Source organism: Symphodus melops (assembly GCF_947650265.1).
Source record: "Symphodus melops genome assembly, chromosome: 14".
Taxonomy (NCBI): Eukaryota; Metazoa; Chordata; class Actinopteri; order Labriformes; family Labridae; genus Symphodus; species Symphodus melops.
The window spans coordinates 9,676,681-9,690,219 of record NC_136704.1 but is presented as its reverse complement, the minus strand read 5'-3'; the positions used below and the strand labels follow the sequence as shown (position 1 = coordinate 9,690,219).

Sequence of the window (13,539 nt, the reverse complement as noted above, 5' to 3'; positions counted from 1 at the left end):
AAGAACAAAGAACAAACTGACCAATTATAAGAGAGCAGTTCAGATCAGACTTGGCACGCCCTTTTTTTTTTCTCTTTTTGGGGGAATCTGTGCCTCTTTTTTTTTTTTCGAACAGTAGCAATTGGGAAGTACTTTAGTAGACACATAAATCAGATATATGAACCCCAAAAAGGGCATAATTTGGGACCTATAAACCACAGTGCCACACTACAGCCACATCACCCTGCAGGACTGGGCCCCACGATGATGAGAAGGCAAAGGAACATTAGTTCTGTCAGACTGCATGTTTAGATGAAGGTTGGGGTGGAAGATATGGGCAGAGGCTCTACAGCTGCTGAAGTTGTATATTAGGCTGTAAAACTAGTTAATGTGTCAAATAAAATATCACACACATGCATGAGTCTCCCACACATAGAAATACTTTAATAGCATCTCAGGTAAGGGGCAGATTAACCAATGGTTTCTGGGCCCTAAATTAACTGCCAATGACACCAGGGAAAATTAGAGTAACATATCCATATGCTATATGCTATGGACTGGCCCGCCCGTTCCCCATACCTGAATCCAATTGAGCACATCTGGGACATCATGTCTCGCTCCAACCACTGATGCCACAATGCACAACAGACTGTCCAGGTGTTGGCGGATGCTTTAGTTCAGGTCTGAGAGGAGACCATCCGCCACCTCATAAGGAGCATGCCCAGGTGTTGTAGGGAGTTCATACAGGCACGTGGAGGCCACATGCACTACTGAGCCTCATTTTGACTTGTTTCAAAAATGTTCCATAAAAGTTGGATCTGCCTGTAGTGTGTATTTACACTTTAATTTTGAGTATTACTCACTGATTTCCATTTGTCATTTTGTGTGATTTTGTTGTTTGTACATTCAAGTATGTGAAGAACAACTTATTTAATAAGAATACTTCACTTGTTCAGAACTAGGATATATTACTTTCGTTTTCCCTTTGCTTTTTTTTAGCAGTATGTATATACATATATTTAAGTTTTTACTCATCCTCATTGAAGCACAACAGCTCCATCCCCCAGATAAGCATTCATTAGCTCACTGAGCTGGGAGTAAACAGCAGTGGCTAAAGTTCAGGATTCTTTACCACACAGTGGCTAAACCTCCTGATCATTTTGTTTCCTCATCCAACCACTCTGCTGACAGCCCACCTGCAAATGAAGCAGAGGGAAGCACTGAAGCCCCATAAATCTTTTATGCTTCTTAATGGCTTGTTCACATTACCTGCCCACACCTCAGCCTCCAGTGAGTGGGTCTGGCCAGCGCTGAGCAGGCCTGGAAAAAAAAAAAAACTCCAGCATATGGAGCACTTCAAACACTCAGAGCCTCCCCAGCCTAAGCTGTGGTCGCACCCATGAATTATAGAAATGATCTAATTGTTTTCTCATTTGGAAATAGTGGGGGCCCTCTTCTTTGCGTCTCAGATTTAACGGCCTGTGGTTTCCAGCGGGGCACATGATTCAGTGCTGCCTACCTCTGACACGTTTGTTGAATCCAAGGTGGTCCATTCTGTCAAAACAGAGCCAGAGCCGAGGTGTAAGTCAAACCTGTTGTAGTAAATTAACACGTAGAAGGGAAGGGAGCTTGATTTGTCTTCAAAGAGGAATGGTTATGATCAGAGGAACGAGGAAGACATGTGGTAGTAAGTACACATAAAACAAAGCTGGGGATTGGATAAAAACCTCAACTCTGGGTCCCCAGTGAATCGATGGAAGCCAGTTAGTGCCAGTAAAATGAAAAAAAGGTCTGACACATCATAATTATTTTCGCTTGCTTCAATGTTGTATCATGAACTGGTTTTCCTCAGGAGGTCATAACTTTGACTTATAACTTCTTTGGATTGAAGTCAAACTGATTATTAGGTTATTACTTAAAGACACTAATTATCTTACCAAAATAGTTTAATTTAAAAACTTGAATTATCTAAATTATCTAAAAAGATTATTTCAAGTATCGGCCACATATACACCAAGGTAAACAAAACCAGAGTTAGAAGTCTTGAATGGTAAATTTGTTAGTGGATACTCTCTGGCAGACCTGTTAACAGGGAAAATTTCAGTTTTGCTAAGATTTAGCGAAGATTTACCCAGAGATCCTGCTAAATTTATCTAAAACTGAAAGTGCTGCCAGGATGGAGTGTGATAAATTGGAAACCAGCAACAACAGGTCATCCGCATAAAGGGCAGTCTTCAACTCCACACCATTTCTAATTATGCCCGAAAGATCTGGATGGGACTTTAAAGCAATCGATAACGGTTCCATTACAATAGCAAATAGGAGAGGACTTAAAGGGCAACCTTGCCTTGTGAAGCGATAAAGCCGGAAATACTCTGAATTGGTGCGGTTTGTCCTAACAGATGCCATCGGAGACGCATATAACAGTTTAATCCAGGAAATGAATTTTTCCCCCAACCCAAGCTTTTTATTGTTCTTTCTTTTTTGTGAAAGAACAAAACTTCTTTAAAGAGCTGCCATCCAGTAAATGTTAGAAAGTGCTCAAGCAGAGGTAACTGCAGGTTTATTTTTGCACACACAGACATACTGCTGTAAAAACGAAGTGAAAGCTAAATAGAGGCTTTCGCTCGCTCAGACCTGCCTCCAGCAAGCAGCTTCGCTCAGCACTGGACTCGCTCTGCCTTGTGCTTCTTAATCAAAACTGGCACCACCGCAATTACCTAATTAGACATCAATTAATCCGCACCCTTCAGGTCTGCAGCCAAGTTTGACCTGAGGAGTAATGACGAAAACGCCTTCGAAGAACAGCGAAATCAGATTAATGGAGGCCGAGCTGCAGAGGTTGTGCTGCATTTAAGAAATCTCTGGAAATATAGTGCAAGTTCATTTCATAATTAACAGGTAGGAATATAATTGATTGAGACTTGAAAGCTTAATCACTCAATTCAATAACTGGGATATCAGTTGAGTAGATTAATCCAATTCTGTAATTAAAGCCGAGGGAAAAGGTGAAGCATTAGAGTTGATTGAAGGTTAAACAGCAGACTCACCTTTCAGTCTTTGTCATCTCGGATCACTGCGAGTATTTCACTTCCTGACAAAGAAACTGGAACATTTAGTTTCTCTTTTTTATTAGACGTAGCATTTTCACAAACAGCAGTTAGGCTGAAAATTACATTCAAAATGTGCAGCTGACCATGCGCAAACACTCCAGATACACCTTCAATCAAAAGTAACAGTCAATCGTGTGGTTGTTTTTTTCACAATGTGTATTTCTTATCTTTTATTTCAAATTTACAAAATCAAAACTTTCACTAGTTCACCATCAAAGCATACATACCTCAGTCACTAGAACACATTTTAACAGCTATGTTTCTGTACATATGCTCTGCAAGATTTTTTCAAGGCTCTTCTTTGCATTTTAACACTCACGCTCGCAAACATCAATCTTTGAAACACTTTGTACCGTTTCCCTTCTCAAAATACTATTTAATTTTAGCTTAGCGGAGAGAAACAAGGTAGATAACAATTTATGTAAAAACTTGTAACACTGCAGCTCCCACAAATCCACTTTGTTGTTTTTCCAGTTACACCAGGCCCTTGTGACGTTTCCCACAAACACTGAAGTTCATAAAGGAGCACAGACGATGAACCCCAGCAGCTTAAACGAAATTTTACTGAAAGCACGAAGGCTACACGACACACACATTTGTACAAAGTGGCAAGACGAGGGTGCTTCTGCTCAGGTTTTACCCATTAAGTTTAATTCATTCCCACACGCACACATACAGACAGACAGACAGACAGACAGACAGACAGACAGACAGACAGACAGACAGACAGACAGACAGACAGACAGACAGACAGACAGACAGACAGACAGACAGACAGACAGACAGACAGACAGACAGACAGACGGGTTTGTCCTTCATCATTCAAGTCACAAGACGCTCATGTCACAGGTTTAATGCTTAACACTGGTTGAAAGGGGAAAGAGAGGATGAGGGCAGGACGGGGGGTGATGAAGAGAGTGAGATTGGAGGAAGTTGGGAACCCGATCTGTAACTCCAGTTCATCATCATCATCATCAAGTGCCAAAAGACAGTCTGTTAATATAACACTGATTATTTTTTCAATCTATTCCACCACACACGGCTGAAACATCAACAGACAGAAACTCCATTACGTCGAAAAGCCATCCAGTTCATATTCATCTCATGCCTTTCTGAGAGGTGATGAGGTTGCCAGTTTTGACTTTTAATGCCACAAAAAACAAACAAACAAAAAAAAAAAACGTCCGGTCAGCTTCACCAGGAGGCAAAAAATAAATTGCCGCCGGTTCAGATGATGAGTTTGTATTACTGGCCACAGGGATTCAGTGCATGTGAAAACACCTGAATAATCAAAGTCCACCAAATCACACGGACGTCATCACGTCACCACTCTGAAACATTGTCGACGGTCTGACCCGTCACTCGCACCCATTAATGGCTGATAAGTGGGTGAAATCTGTACACCTGTTTTAAACTCATCTGTAAGTGCAACATTTTCATAAACTGTCCTGTTGATGAATGTAAATGTATTTCTTTTTTTTCCTCCCGACTGCTTGGTCCACAGCAATGTTCAGCTCAGTCAAAGAAAAGGTAATGATAATGGAAAAAGAAGCCACGTCCTCTTCTGAGCAGGCGCCTCTACCTGCCAAAGATGCTCTCGTACTCGAGCAGTATGAGCTCCACTATCTGGTTCTGGTACACCATGTGGACGGCGATGTTGCCCGTCTCAGTCTCAGGCCTCAGCAGCGTGGGTCCAAATACGATGGCCACACTCTGGGTGGTCATACGGTTGGCCTCGCCGTGATCGATTACCCTGAGTTTGGGGGGGGGGGGGGGAGAGAGAGGCAGTTGGAACGTGTCATAAATGGTTTAAGGTGAGTGCGTTTGTTTGACAATCCTTTGATTCAAAGCAGCTTCAGGCTTTCATCTAGAAAAACAACATTAATGCCTTTACACACATCTTCAGGGGCTGGAGCTGCAGCCTGGCGACACACACTCTGTAACACCACAGAACGCTCCAGGCTTGAGCATAATAGCCTTTTTAAATAGAATCTACATCCTTGCATGCAGATGCACAAACAATAACATATTCATGAAAGAGAAAAAAAAGAAGATTAAATCCGCCTGCTGATATACGTAGACCTCCATACACTGAATGTCACGCTATAAATTTCCTCCAGAAACACCACTTCATAGGTACTGAATTACAGCAAACAGCGCCATATAAATGCAAATTGGAAAGCCCGGCAAATGTCATTGTGAACATATGATATTGCCACTGGCTGCAGTGGGCTAAGAATACACGTTAAAGCTGGCTGCAGTTTGCGTTTGCTCAGAGGCTGAGCCGGATAAGGAAAGGTAAACACACAGAGTCAAATGGCAGCCGGTATAAAACATGAAGAGAACTTGAAGTGGATCAAACCCAAGTGAGACCATGTAGGGTTTAAGAGGTCATTCGAACATTACAACATGGAGTTTAGATAGAGCCGACACATGTGGGTGCATGTACAACAACTCAATGGGTAATCACCAATATGCTTAAGGGCTTTGGCACAACAAAAGAAGAGTTAGAATGTATGGTGACGATCAAATCAGGCAATTACATTATGTTAAAAAAGGATTTTTAACGAGGTTTACAAAACAAGAACTCTTGTCTTTATTATGTTTTTTGGTGCAAAAACTCTTCCCAGTATCATAAATACAAGATGACTAAGATTAAACAATTACTGCGTTGCATGCCGTGGTGTGCTTATTTATAGTCCTGTGTGGTCAATATATCAAAGTGTTTGTTGTTATTTTTTTGGCCACAAGAGTACATCCCAGCTACTTCTAAAACATGTTTAATTCATTTATATGTATTCATTATTACCATGTATTAAGATTTTTATATATTGACCTTTTGGTCATTTATTGCTTGTACTTTAAAGGAAGACTGTGCAACTTTTTGATCCAGTAGGTGTCGCCCTTGAGCAAACCAAAACAAACTGTTTGACGACACCTCCACTATTTTGAAGGCTCTTCAACCTCTCTCCACTCACAATCGCGAGGAGCTATGAATTAGAACAAACCATAATCAAACACAATTAAATACAAGCAGTGGACATAATTGTTCTTTGCCCGAGCAGATTTATTTTGATTTGGCCTTTTAATATTGTGCTTCAACTTTTTATTTGAACTGATAAAGGATGATAAGTAGGCTAAAGTTAGAATCACAGCTTTTTATTTTGTTTAATTTGTAGATATCTTATCTCCTGGAATAACAAGCTGCCAACAAAGAATAAAGGAAGCCTAAATTTCAAACAAGTTTAGCACAAGAATGAGTGCAGAGTTTCTACTTATAAACTGAAAGCAGTCTTGACTTTACTGCTGATTTAGTCAACAGTCTTAAGTTTTTGACCACTCTGAGGTTTCCCACGGTGACGTAATGTTTTTTAAACATAAACATGTCAATCCTTTTTTTTTTCAATCAACTAAATACTCCAAACTAAATCAGAGCTAATTAAATACATCACTTAGGAAATATCCATTTAAAGGGCCCTCGGGTCATGAATAAGGATGTGATTCTAAGCACTCAATGTCAACATCATTCATCAATACAACAAGTACACTTGAGTCTTTATGATCATAGAGAAAAGAATAAACGGCTATAAGTGAAAGCCACATTGTAGGACTACAGCGTTACAATGTTAGAAATATCTTTCTTCTGAAAGTTGTGTTTATATCTATGTCACCATGATGTGATTATTTCACTATGAGAAGCAATTGTTAATGGAAATGTGTTCAGACATTACTGTAAAGATGATAGTGTGTGTGAGCTGCTCAGCTGCTTCTCTTACCTCCTGAGGTGTTTGAAGAGGACCTGCATTGTGTCGTGGTTTGGTTTTGGTAACTTCTTGGTTAAATCTTTGATTGAATTCACTCGCTGCTTGTAGTCAGAGCACTCTGAGGTAGAGGAACAGAGAGCCAGTCAACATATACACGTAAGCAGAGCGCCATCTTGTGGCAACATCAGGGAAAGACGTGTACAAAACACCTCGTCATAGCGTTATCTTCTGACACAATTAATTAAGTGGTTACTCACTGATGGCCTCGACAAAGTCATTGAAAGATCCATATGTGAAGAGAGGCTCTGGGAGCTCTCTGAAGAACATCTTGAGAGCTCCGGTGGTGACGTGGATGTCCTCCCACTTACTGTCGTTCAGATCCAACGTCTCATCTAAAAGGGATGAAATCCAAAAGACATGGGTGACGGAGAAATGATGATATTACATTTTTTTAATTATTACGAGTTTAATATTATTAACATATCTCTGTGCAGAATGTGTATGTGCTCCTATTGTGTGTGTGTTTCAACAGTGTTTGAGGTCGGCTGGCAAACCGAATCTTACCGTGATTTACAGCAAAGCGGAGCTTCTGGATCACAGCCAGGTTTCCACTCACTCTGTATAAACCATCAATGCTTAGACCTGCGGGTAGAGGAGAGGTAGAGGGATGAGCTGTGAGTGTAACTAAAAAAACATGAGGTCCTGACGTGCTGACCCGAGAGCTGAAAACAATGGCCAAGTGGTCAAGCATGTTGCATTTCTCTTTGTGAAGGATGCCAGTGAACAAACTAAACGTACAACAGCCTACAACTGGCTGAACATCAACATTTGGAAGTATTTGCCATGTGAATAGAAAAGCTGAAATAACTACCTTGAATTTACAAAGTGGGGAATATACCTTGGTTATAACCAAGCCCTTTTACATGGGCGGCATTCAAAGTTACTTTAGACCTGATGTCTCATCGTGTTGTCTTTGAAATCTAATTTTTGTCTGGACTGAGACACATTTGTACAAATCTGAATGGACTCACATTTTAAACAAACTCGAAGTGGCTAATCCGTTCAGCAAAAACTGTGTTTGATTCGTACCTTATTCAATCTGGCCTCAATTTGCAAAACAAAATCAGTCCCACTCAAGATAATAAATCTGGATGTGCCGCATTAAATCAATTTAGGATGGCAGATTAAAGACAGTGTGTTGGTTCAGGTTGCTTGGTGGCGCCGGCGCACGGCGTGCAGAAGTCCTTGTCTCATTGGTCAGAGGTTCCTCTCCTGGTTCTACTCAGAGCATGTCATGCACTGCTGTCTCTCCCACACTTCTCATCGCTCTATCACTGTCTGTCCATATGGGATTTTTGGGACTTTTACCAATAACTATTAGATCTAACTGTTGTGCTCTAATTTAAAAGAGGTCAGGGATGTTAAGAATACAGTTTGATTTGATGAAATCTTGGTAGAATGCTGATACAACAACTCACTATTGAGGCTTAAAAAATCTTATCAGCTGTTATCAACACAGAAATAAAATTGGCCTCTGACCTTTGATGTGATGTGACTCTTGGTCTAAACGGATATCACAGAGTTATAAATACTCATGCTGTTTGATCAAAAAATAAATAATAAACAAATGTAATAAATGATTAATTAAAAACTCAAAGCAACTCAGATTAACACAGATTTGGTAAATTCCAGTTCTTACATTTACCCGAGTTTCTCCAAAGAAAGAAACAATTATTATTAAAACTCTCAAATCCTACTTTATTCTTTTGAAAAAATTTTTGGCTTAAATTCAAATGTTATGTCAGTGTTTTGTTTTAACCTACTATGTTCTCATACCTGTGTTCTCCACGTGGTCGATGCACATTGTGACAAAGTTGGGCACTGACGTGTTCTCCCGCTGGCACAGACTGCTCAGACTGCAGCCAAACACCTGATCTGTGACACACAAAGCACACACACATGACTTACTTTCATCAAACAGGTGGAATGAGGACTATGTTTATAAACACAATAGGTTAAAATCCAGAATGAAGCTTGTGCCTGTGTTGTATTTAGTCTGAGTACCTTTTATATAGCCTTTGTCTCGCACAGCCTGATAGGTAGGTCGACGTGTAAGGAACTTCTTCAGCTTCAACCTGGTTTTCTTCTGGTCTGATGCGTCCATGCTCACAGAGTTCTTCATCACTGAAGAAGTCAGGAGGGATTTCACTGTCAGTGTACTTCTTCACAATTTATAATACACACATTGTCATCAGGTTTGTGTCACCTCTGTTCTTCTTGGAGTCCCGGTGGTCCTTCTCTTTGTCCTGTTTCTCAGCTCCGGGAGACTCAGGCATGTCCTCCTCAATGGCCTCATCCGACTCCCAGGCCTAGGCAGGAGAAGACACACATATTTGCTGTTAGATGCATTCAGATTGAAAAGAGATGGCCAGGTGAAACGCCCATTGTGTCTGGTCTTCATGGAGGAAGTAACTTAAAGATGTAAGTTCTTGTGCAAGTGCCTGTACAAAGACTGCCATACAGATGTTTGCAAATTAAAATGTGTCAGGATCAAATATAGGTCGATATCATCAACAACAAAAGATGCCCTACACCTTCTGTAACATCTAATCCGCTCATTCTCCAATCGCTGTCGGATCAAGGAAACAACTGCTGGTCCCAAAAGATGCTGCTGAAAAGACAATTCCTGTTTCCACCAGAGAGAGGGAAGTTTTTCCCAAAGCCTGCCGCTGTAATCATTTCCTACACCAGCTGCGAGTGTGAATTCTAACTCTGTCATGGAGGGGCAGGGTGTAGGGGTTGGTTTGAAAAAGGCCTCTATTCATTTTCAACATTTGTGTCACTATGTCATTCCCTGGCTCAAACCACATTACAACGTGGATAGAAAACTATGGTCCAGTTTAGAGTAAAATAGACTTTACACGAGGGTTTCTTTTAGGGCGTGGCTACTTGTGACTGATTGGTTCAATAAACATCGATGGGTGCAACACTTTTGGCTTCAGAAACAAAAATAATGACAAAAATACCAACAAAGCTTCAGAACTCTCCAACACAATGGGTGATGTCATAGTTGCCACTTGGTGAATTTCTTGGAGAAAACACCTGCACAGGATTGTAGCTTTCATCTTGGTCATAATAATCTATTTCTGCTCTGAGTTAAGTTTTCCTACTTGTAATGCGTAATTGAGAATGTCCAGATGAAAGAAGATTTGTAAATAATAGACATTTCCTCACATGTGTGTTGATGGTCTCTGTGAGGGCGCGGTACCAGTCGTTGATGACACTGTCAATCTCTGACTGGATTAGGAGCTCTGTCCCCTGACGTGTCTTCAGCTGAGGAAGGGAAAAGGGAAAGTCCGGGTTACTTTTTGATGTATGGAAAACAAACAAACAAGATGATCTACAGTGAAATGGTGAGGGCAGGTTCACTGTGTCGGATACCTCGATGACGTGCTTCTTGCTTGATTTGTCCTTTGAGGCCCAGTCCACTGACCCTCCTCGCAGATCGACGGTAAACTCCGGCTTCGACTGGTTACTGCCGAACTTCTGGAAAAAAGGGAACAGTGAGTGCAGGTCTGATAATCACTATTGAAAAGTGACATGATGATGTTTTAGGATAGATGTATTTTTAGTTTAATATGAAAATGTTAGGTAAATACTTTGTGGACAAGTCTTAGCTGACATCCTCAGGGTATTAAAAGCAAAGAGAATTCATGTGTGAAAACACTGTTTGGTGCAAGTATTACATCCTTCTACTATATGAATGTTATTTTAAAACTCTTCATGTAGACATACACACATCTTAAAAGAGCAATATGTAAGACAGCTACTGAAATAAATGATAAAACAACCTTTCTATATCACTAGACATTAAGGAAACCTGCTATGTATACCTAAGTGCTGGCTTCTGTGTCAAGAATGCAGCAGCCAGTATGTCCTCCTTATAAGTTTCAATCCTGATCCTGAATGGTCTGTTTTAGTTTAATCAGAGAGTGAAGGCAGATGTGGATGCCCATCGGTCAGCTAGGCAAACACCAAATCAACAGGTGTTGCAGTGATGGAAGCGGGCAAGTTAACTGGTTCAGATGTAACTAGGGATGTAAAGATGAAACGTAAAATCACTCTGAAAAATTAATCACAATAATATTGTGATGTTAACAGCTGTAGAGCAGAGGCGATTGGCAGCTGCAGAGCAAAATTTTGAAATTGAGAAGGAACCACTGTCTTTTAAATCGGAGGTGTAGAAGCATTTTGGCTACCTCAAGACAGAAGATGAAAGGGCGATGGAAGCGGGCAAGCTAACTGGTTCAAATATAACTGATTCTACCCGACCTAAAAAGCCTCAGCTTTTACAAATGAGCTCCATGAGCCAAAATCTAGTGAAAGTACGATAAATATTGGAGATGATTTTGAAGAATGTAAAGAGGTTAGAGCGCAGAAAGGATTCAAGAACAATGTTGAGCTTGCTACACATAAACTTCCATTTCCGTGGCATTGCAACCGTGTGCACATAACTCTCAGGAGCAGGAGTCAGGGAAGCACAGCGTTGTTCAGTGTTTTAAATTTGGACTGTAGTACCCATTTTCAACACAGGGTGTCATAATTACATATTGCTCCTTTAAATATTGTGTTAAAGAAAAGGAAAAACACTGTTAGTCATGCTATGAGTCATACGCTTACAGCATATGCACATAATTATTTATCATTCGGTTGGATGCTTTCAAGATTTGTGGACCGAAATCAATCCGTTTAAAGACATTCATGGTCTCTTTACTTCTCCTCTTTAAGTTGCCAGTGTTGTGAACATGGTGAAATTTTCGGAGGAAAATTGGCAAATCTTTACAACAATAAACGATAACAGTTGTAACAATTCTGCATTGTTTTCATTGGGGATGAACCTTCTACTTTGGGTCACTCTCACTATTTATGTTCAACTATCATCACATGAAAACACTTTCAGTCGTGAACCCTGACTTGAAATAAGTTGCTGATATTGTTCCCGTTTCTCATAAAGTATACACTCTCCTATTAGCTCAGTTTTTGGCGTCTCTTAGTTTTTAAGTGCTACACTGTATGTACAAGGAAGATCTGTCTACTCTTTGGGGCCGAACAGGTAGTGTACAGTGGCCTTAACTGAGCTTTTTTTGGCTAAACTCAAAAATCGCAGAGCTAAACAATTAACTAAGAGATGCTATACAAAACTACAGGGACTTTTATTACAACCTGTTCACATTGAAAACAGGTCTTTGATACAATTTGTTAATGCAAAATGAAATTAAAGACGAGCAGGAGCAACACATGCAGAGAGAGAACAAGAGAGAGAGAGAAAGAGAGGACATACAGCAGCAGCCTGCACAGGCCTATAGTTCACATAGGAGACAGCAGGACGGGGCTTTACTGAACGCTTCCAGTTGCTAAGGAGAGTGAGGAGAAGCTCAGGGATGGAGCCGCTGCGGTAGTAAGACTTCAGGAAGGAAAGGTGAGGATATGAAATGGAGAAAAGCAATAAACTGAGTATGGAAAATTCCACAATACATGTGATGCCACAATGAAGACAGGAGGACACTATGCAGAAATAAAGGACAGAAACAACAGATGAACGAAATGCTGGAAAAAGCTTAGAAGCTTTGCAGAATTGTTGGCCTCCTGTGGTTGATGAGTGAGTTACATACCCAGCTGGTGCTGCCCCCCTGACCCTTTGCAAAGAGCAACGAGGATCCCTGCAGCACCGTCCACGAGGAGGTCCAGTTCTTTCTGTGTGTCACATTAATACAAAGACATTGAGGGTCTGGGATCTAATTTTCGATATTACGTTTTATACAGCCTGGTCAGATTCTTACCTGACTTTCTTTCCATTCTCTGTGATTTTGGTGACGTTGAGGACTCCACACTTCTCTGAAGGCTGAGGAGGAAGGAACACACACACACACACACATAGATAAGAACATGTGAAAAAAAAAACACACTTTCACAAAACAAACACTGGTGATCCATTACGATTCTGTTATACTGTATATACTGCCAATTATGAGAAAGCAGAAATGAGAGCTACAGCTAAAAAAAAACTACAAATGATAATTTGTAAATCTGTGCATTTCTAAAAAAGATTGCACACTGTTCAAGACACATCATTAAACATTGTGTGTGTTGTATTATTAAATTGTGGACTTAAGTTAAAAAGATCATGGCCTTGATATATCAATGGTTTAGTTAAAATGACAAATAACTTTTAGTACTACATACTACACAGATGGCACAAGTGCTTAACAAATTCAAACATGTTTGTAACTAAAAGACTCACTGACCAAAATTGAAAATAATTTGCGATTTGGTATTATTGACGATGTGTGTGGTCCGTTGGAAATAACTGGGCAAGGGAAAGAGGGTGTGGCGTAAAAGGGCATGAGCAGAGAAGTTAGCTTCAGCCATACCCCACTCATTATTTGCCCTGTAAGTTATGAAGCCAGGAATTAAACACAGAGTCATTAAGAGTCTGCCAGCTTTGTTGAAATGAATTAACATAACAGAACTGCTGATGGCAGTCCAGTTTTCAGGGAGCTAATCATCATTTCTGTAATGAACAATCAGGAACCAGAACAAACTCTATCATGGTTTCTCATTACCCATCCCTAACAAACGCTACATAGACATTTTGGAGGCTGGAAGTGGATGTCTAGCTTGAT

General features: G+C 40.4%; 1 protein-coding gene across 6 annotated transcripts in view; it reads right to left on the bottom strand.

Moving 5' to 3' along the window:
- Positions 1 to 3,086: 3,086 nt before the first annotated feature.
- The window catches only part of arhgap12b (Rho GTPase activating protein 12b), a 72,939-nt gene continuing 62,486 nt past the window's right edge, over positions 3,087 to 13,539 (bottom strand). For 2 of the 6 annotated variants that reach the window (XM_079360850.1, XM_079360852.1), the window contains 12 exons: positions 12,697 to 12,758; positions 12,529 to 12,610; positions 12,198 to 12,320; positions 10,298 to 10,402; positions 10,091 to 10,189; positions 9,123 to 9,225; positions 8,921 to 9,040; positions 8,693 to 8,791; positions 7,421 to 7,498; positions 7,114 to 7,248; positions 6,869 to 6,974; positions 3,087 to 4,845 (listed from right to left, as the gene is read on the bottom strand). In XM_079360850.1, the coding sequence (XP_079216976.1) occupies positions 4,671 to 4,845; positions 6,869 to 6,974; positions 7,114 to 7,248; positions 7,421 to 7,498; positions 8,693 to 8,791; positions 8,921 to 9,040; positions 9,123 to 9,225; positions 10,091 to 10,189; positions 10,298 to 10,402; positions 12,198 to 12,320; positions 12,529 to 12,610; positions 12,697 to 12,758 (1,287 nt within the window). In that variant the 3' untranslated portion in view covers positions 3,087 to 4,670. The remainder of the gene's footprint in view (positions 4,846 to 6,868; positions 6,975 to 7,113; positions 7,249 to 7,420; positions 7,499 to 8,692; positions 8,792 to 8,920; positions 9,041 to 9,122; positions 9,226 to 10,090; positions 10,190 to 10,297; positions 10,403 to 12,197; positions 12,321 to 12,528; positions 12,611 to 12,696; positions 12,759 to 13,539) is intronic. The other 4 variants (XM_079360855.1, XM_079360854.1, XM_079360851.1 and 1 more) reach the window with 3 other exon arrangements.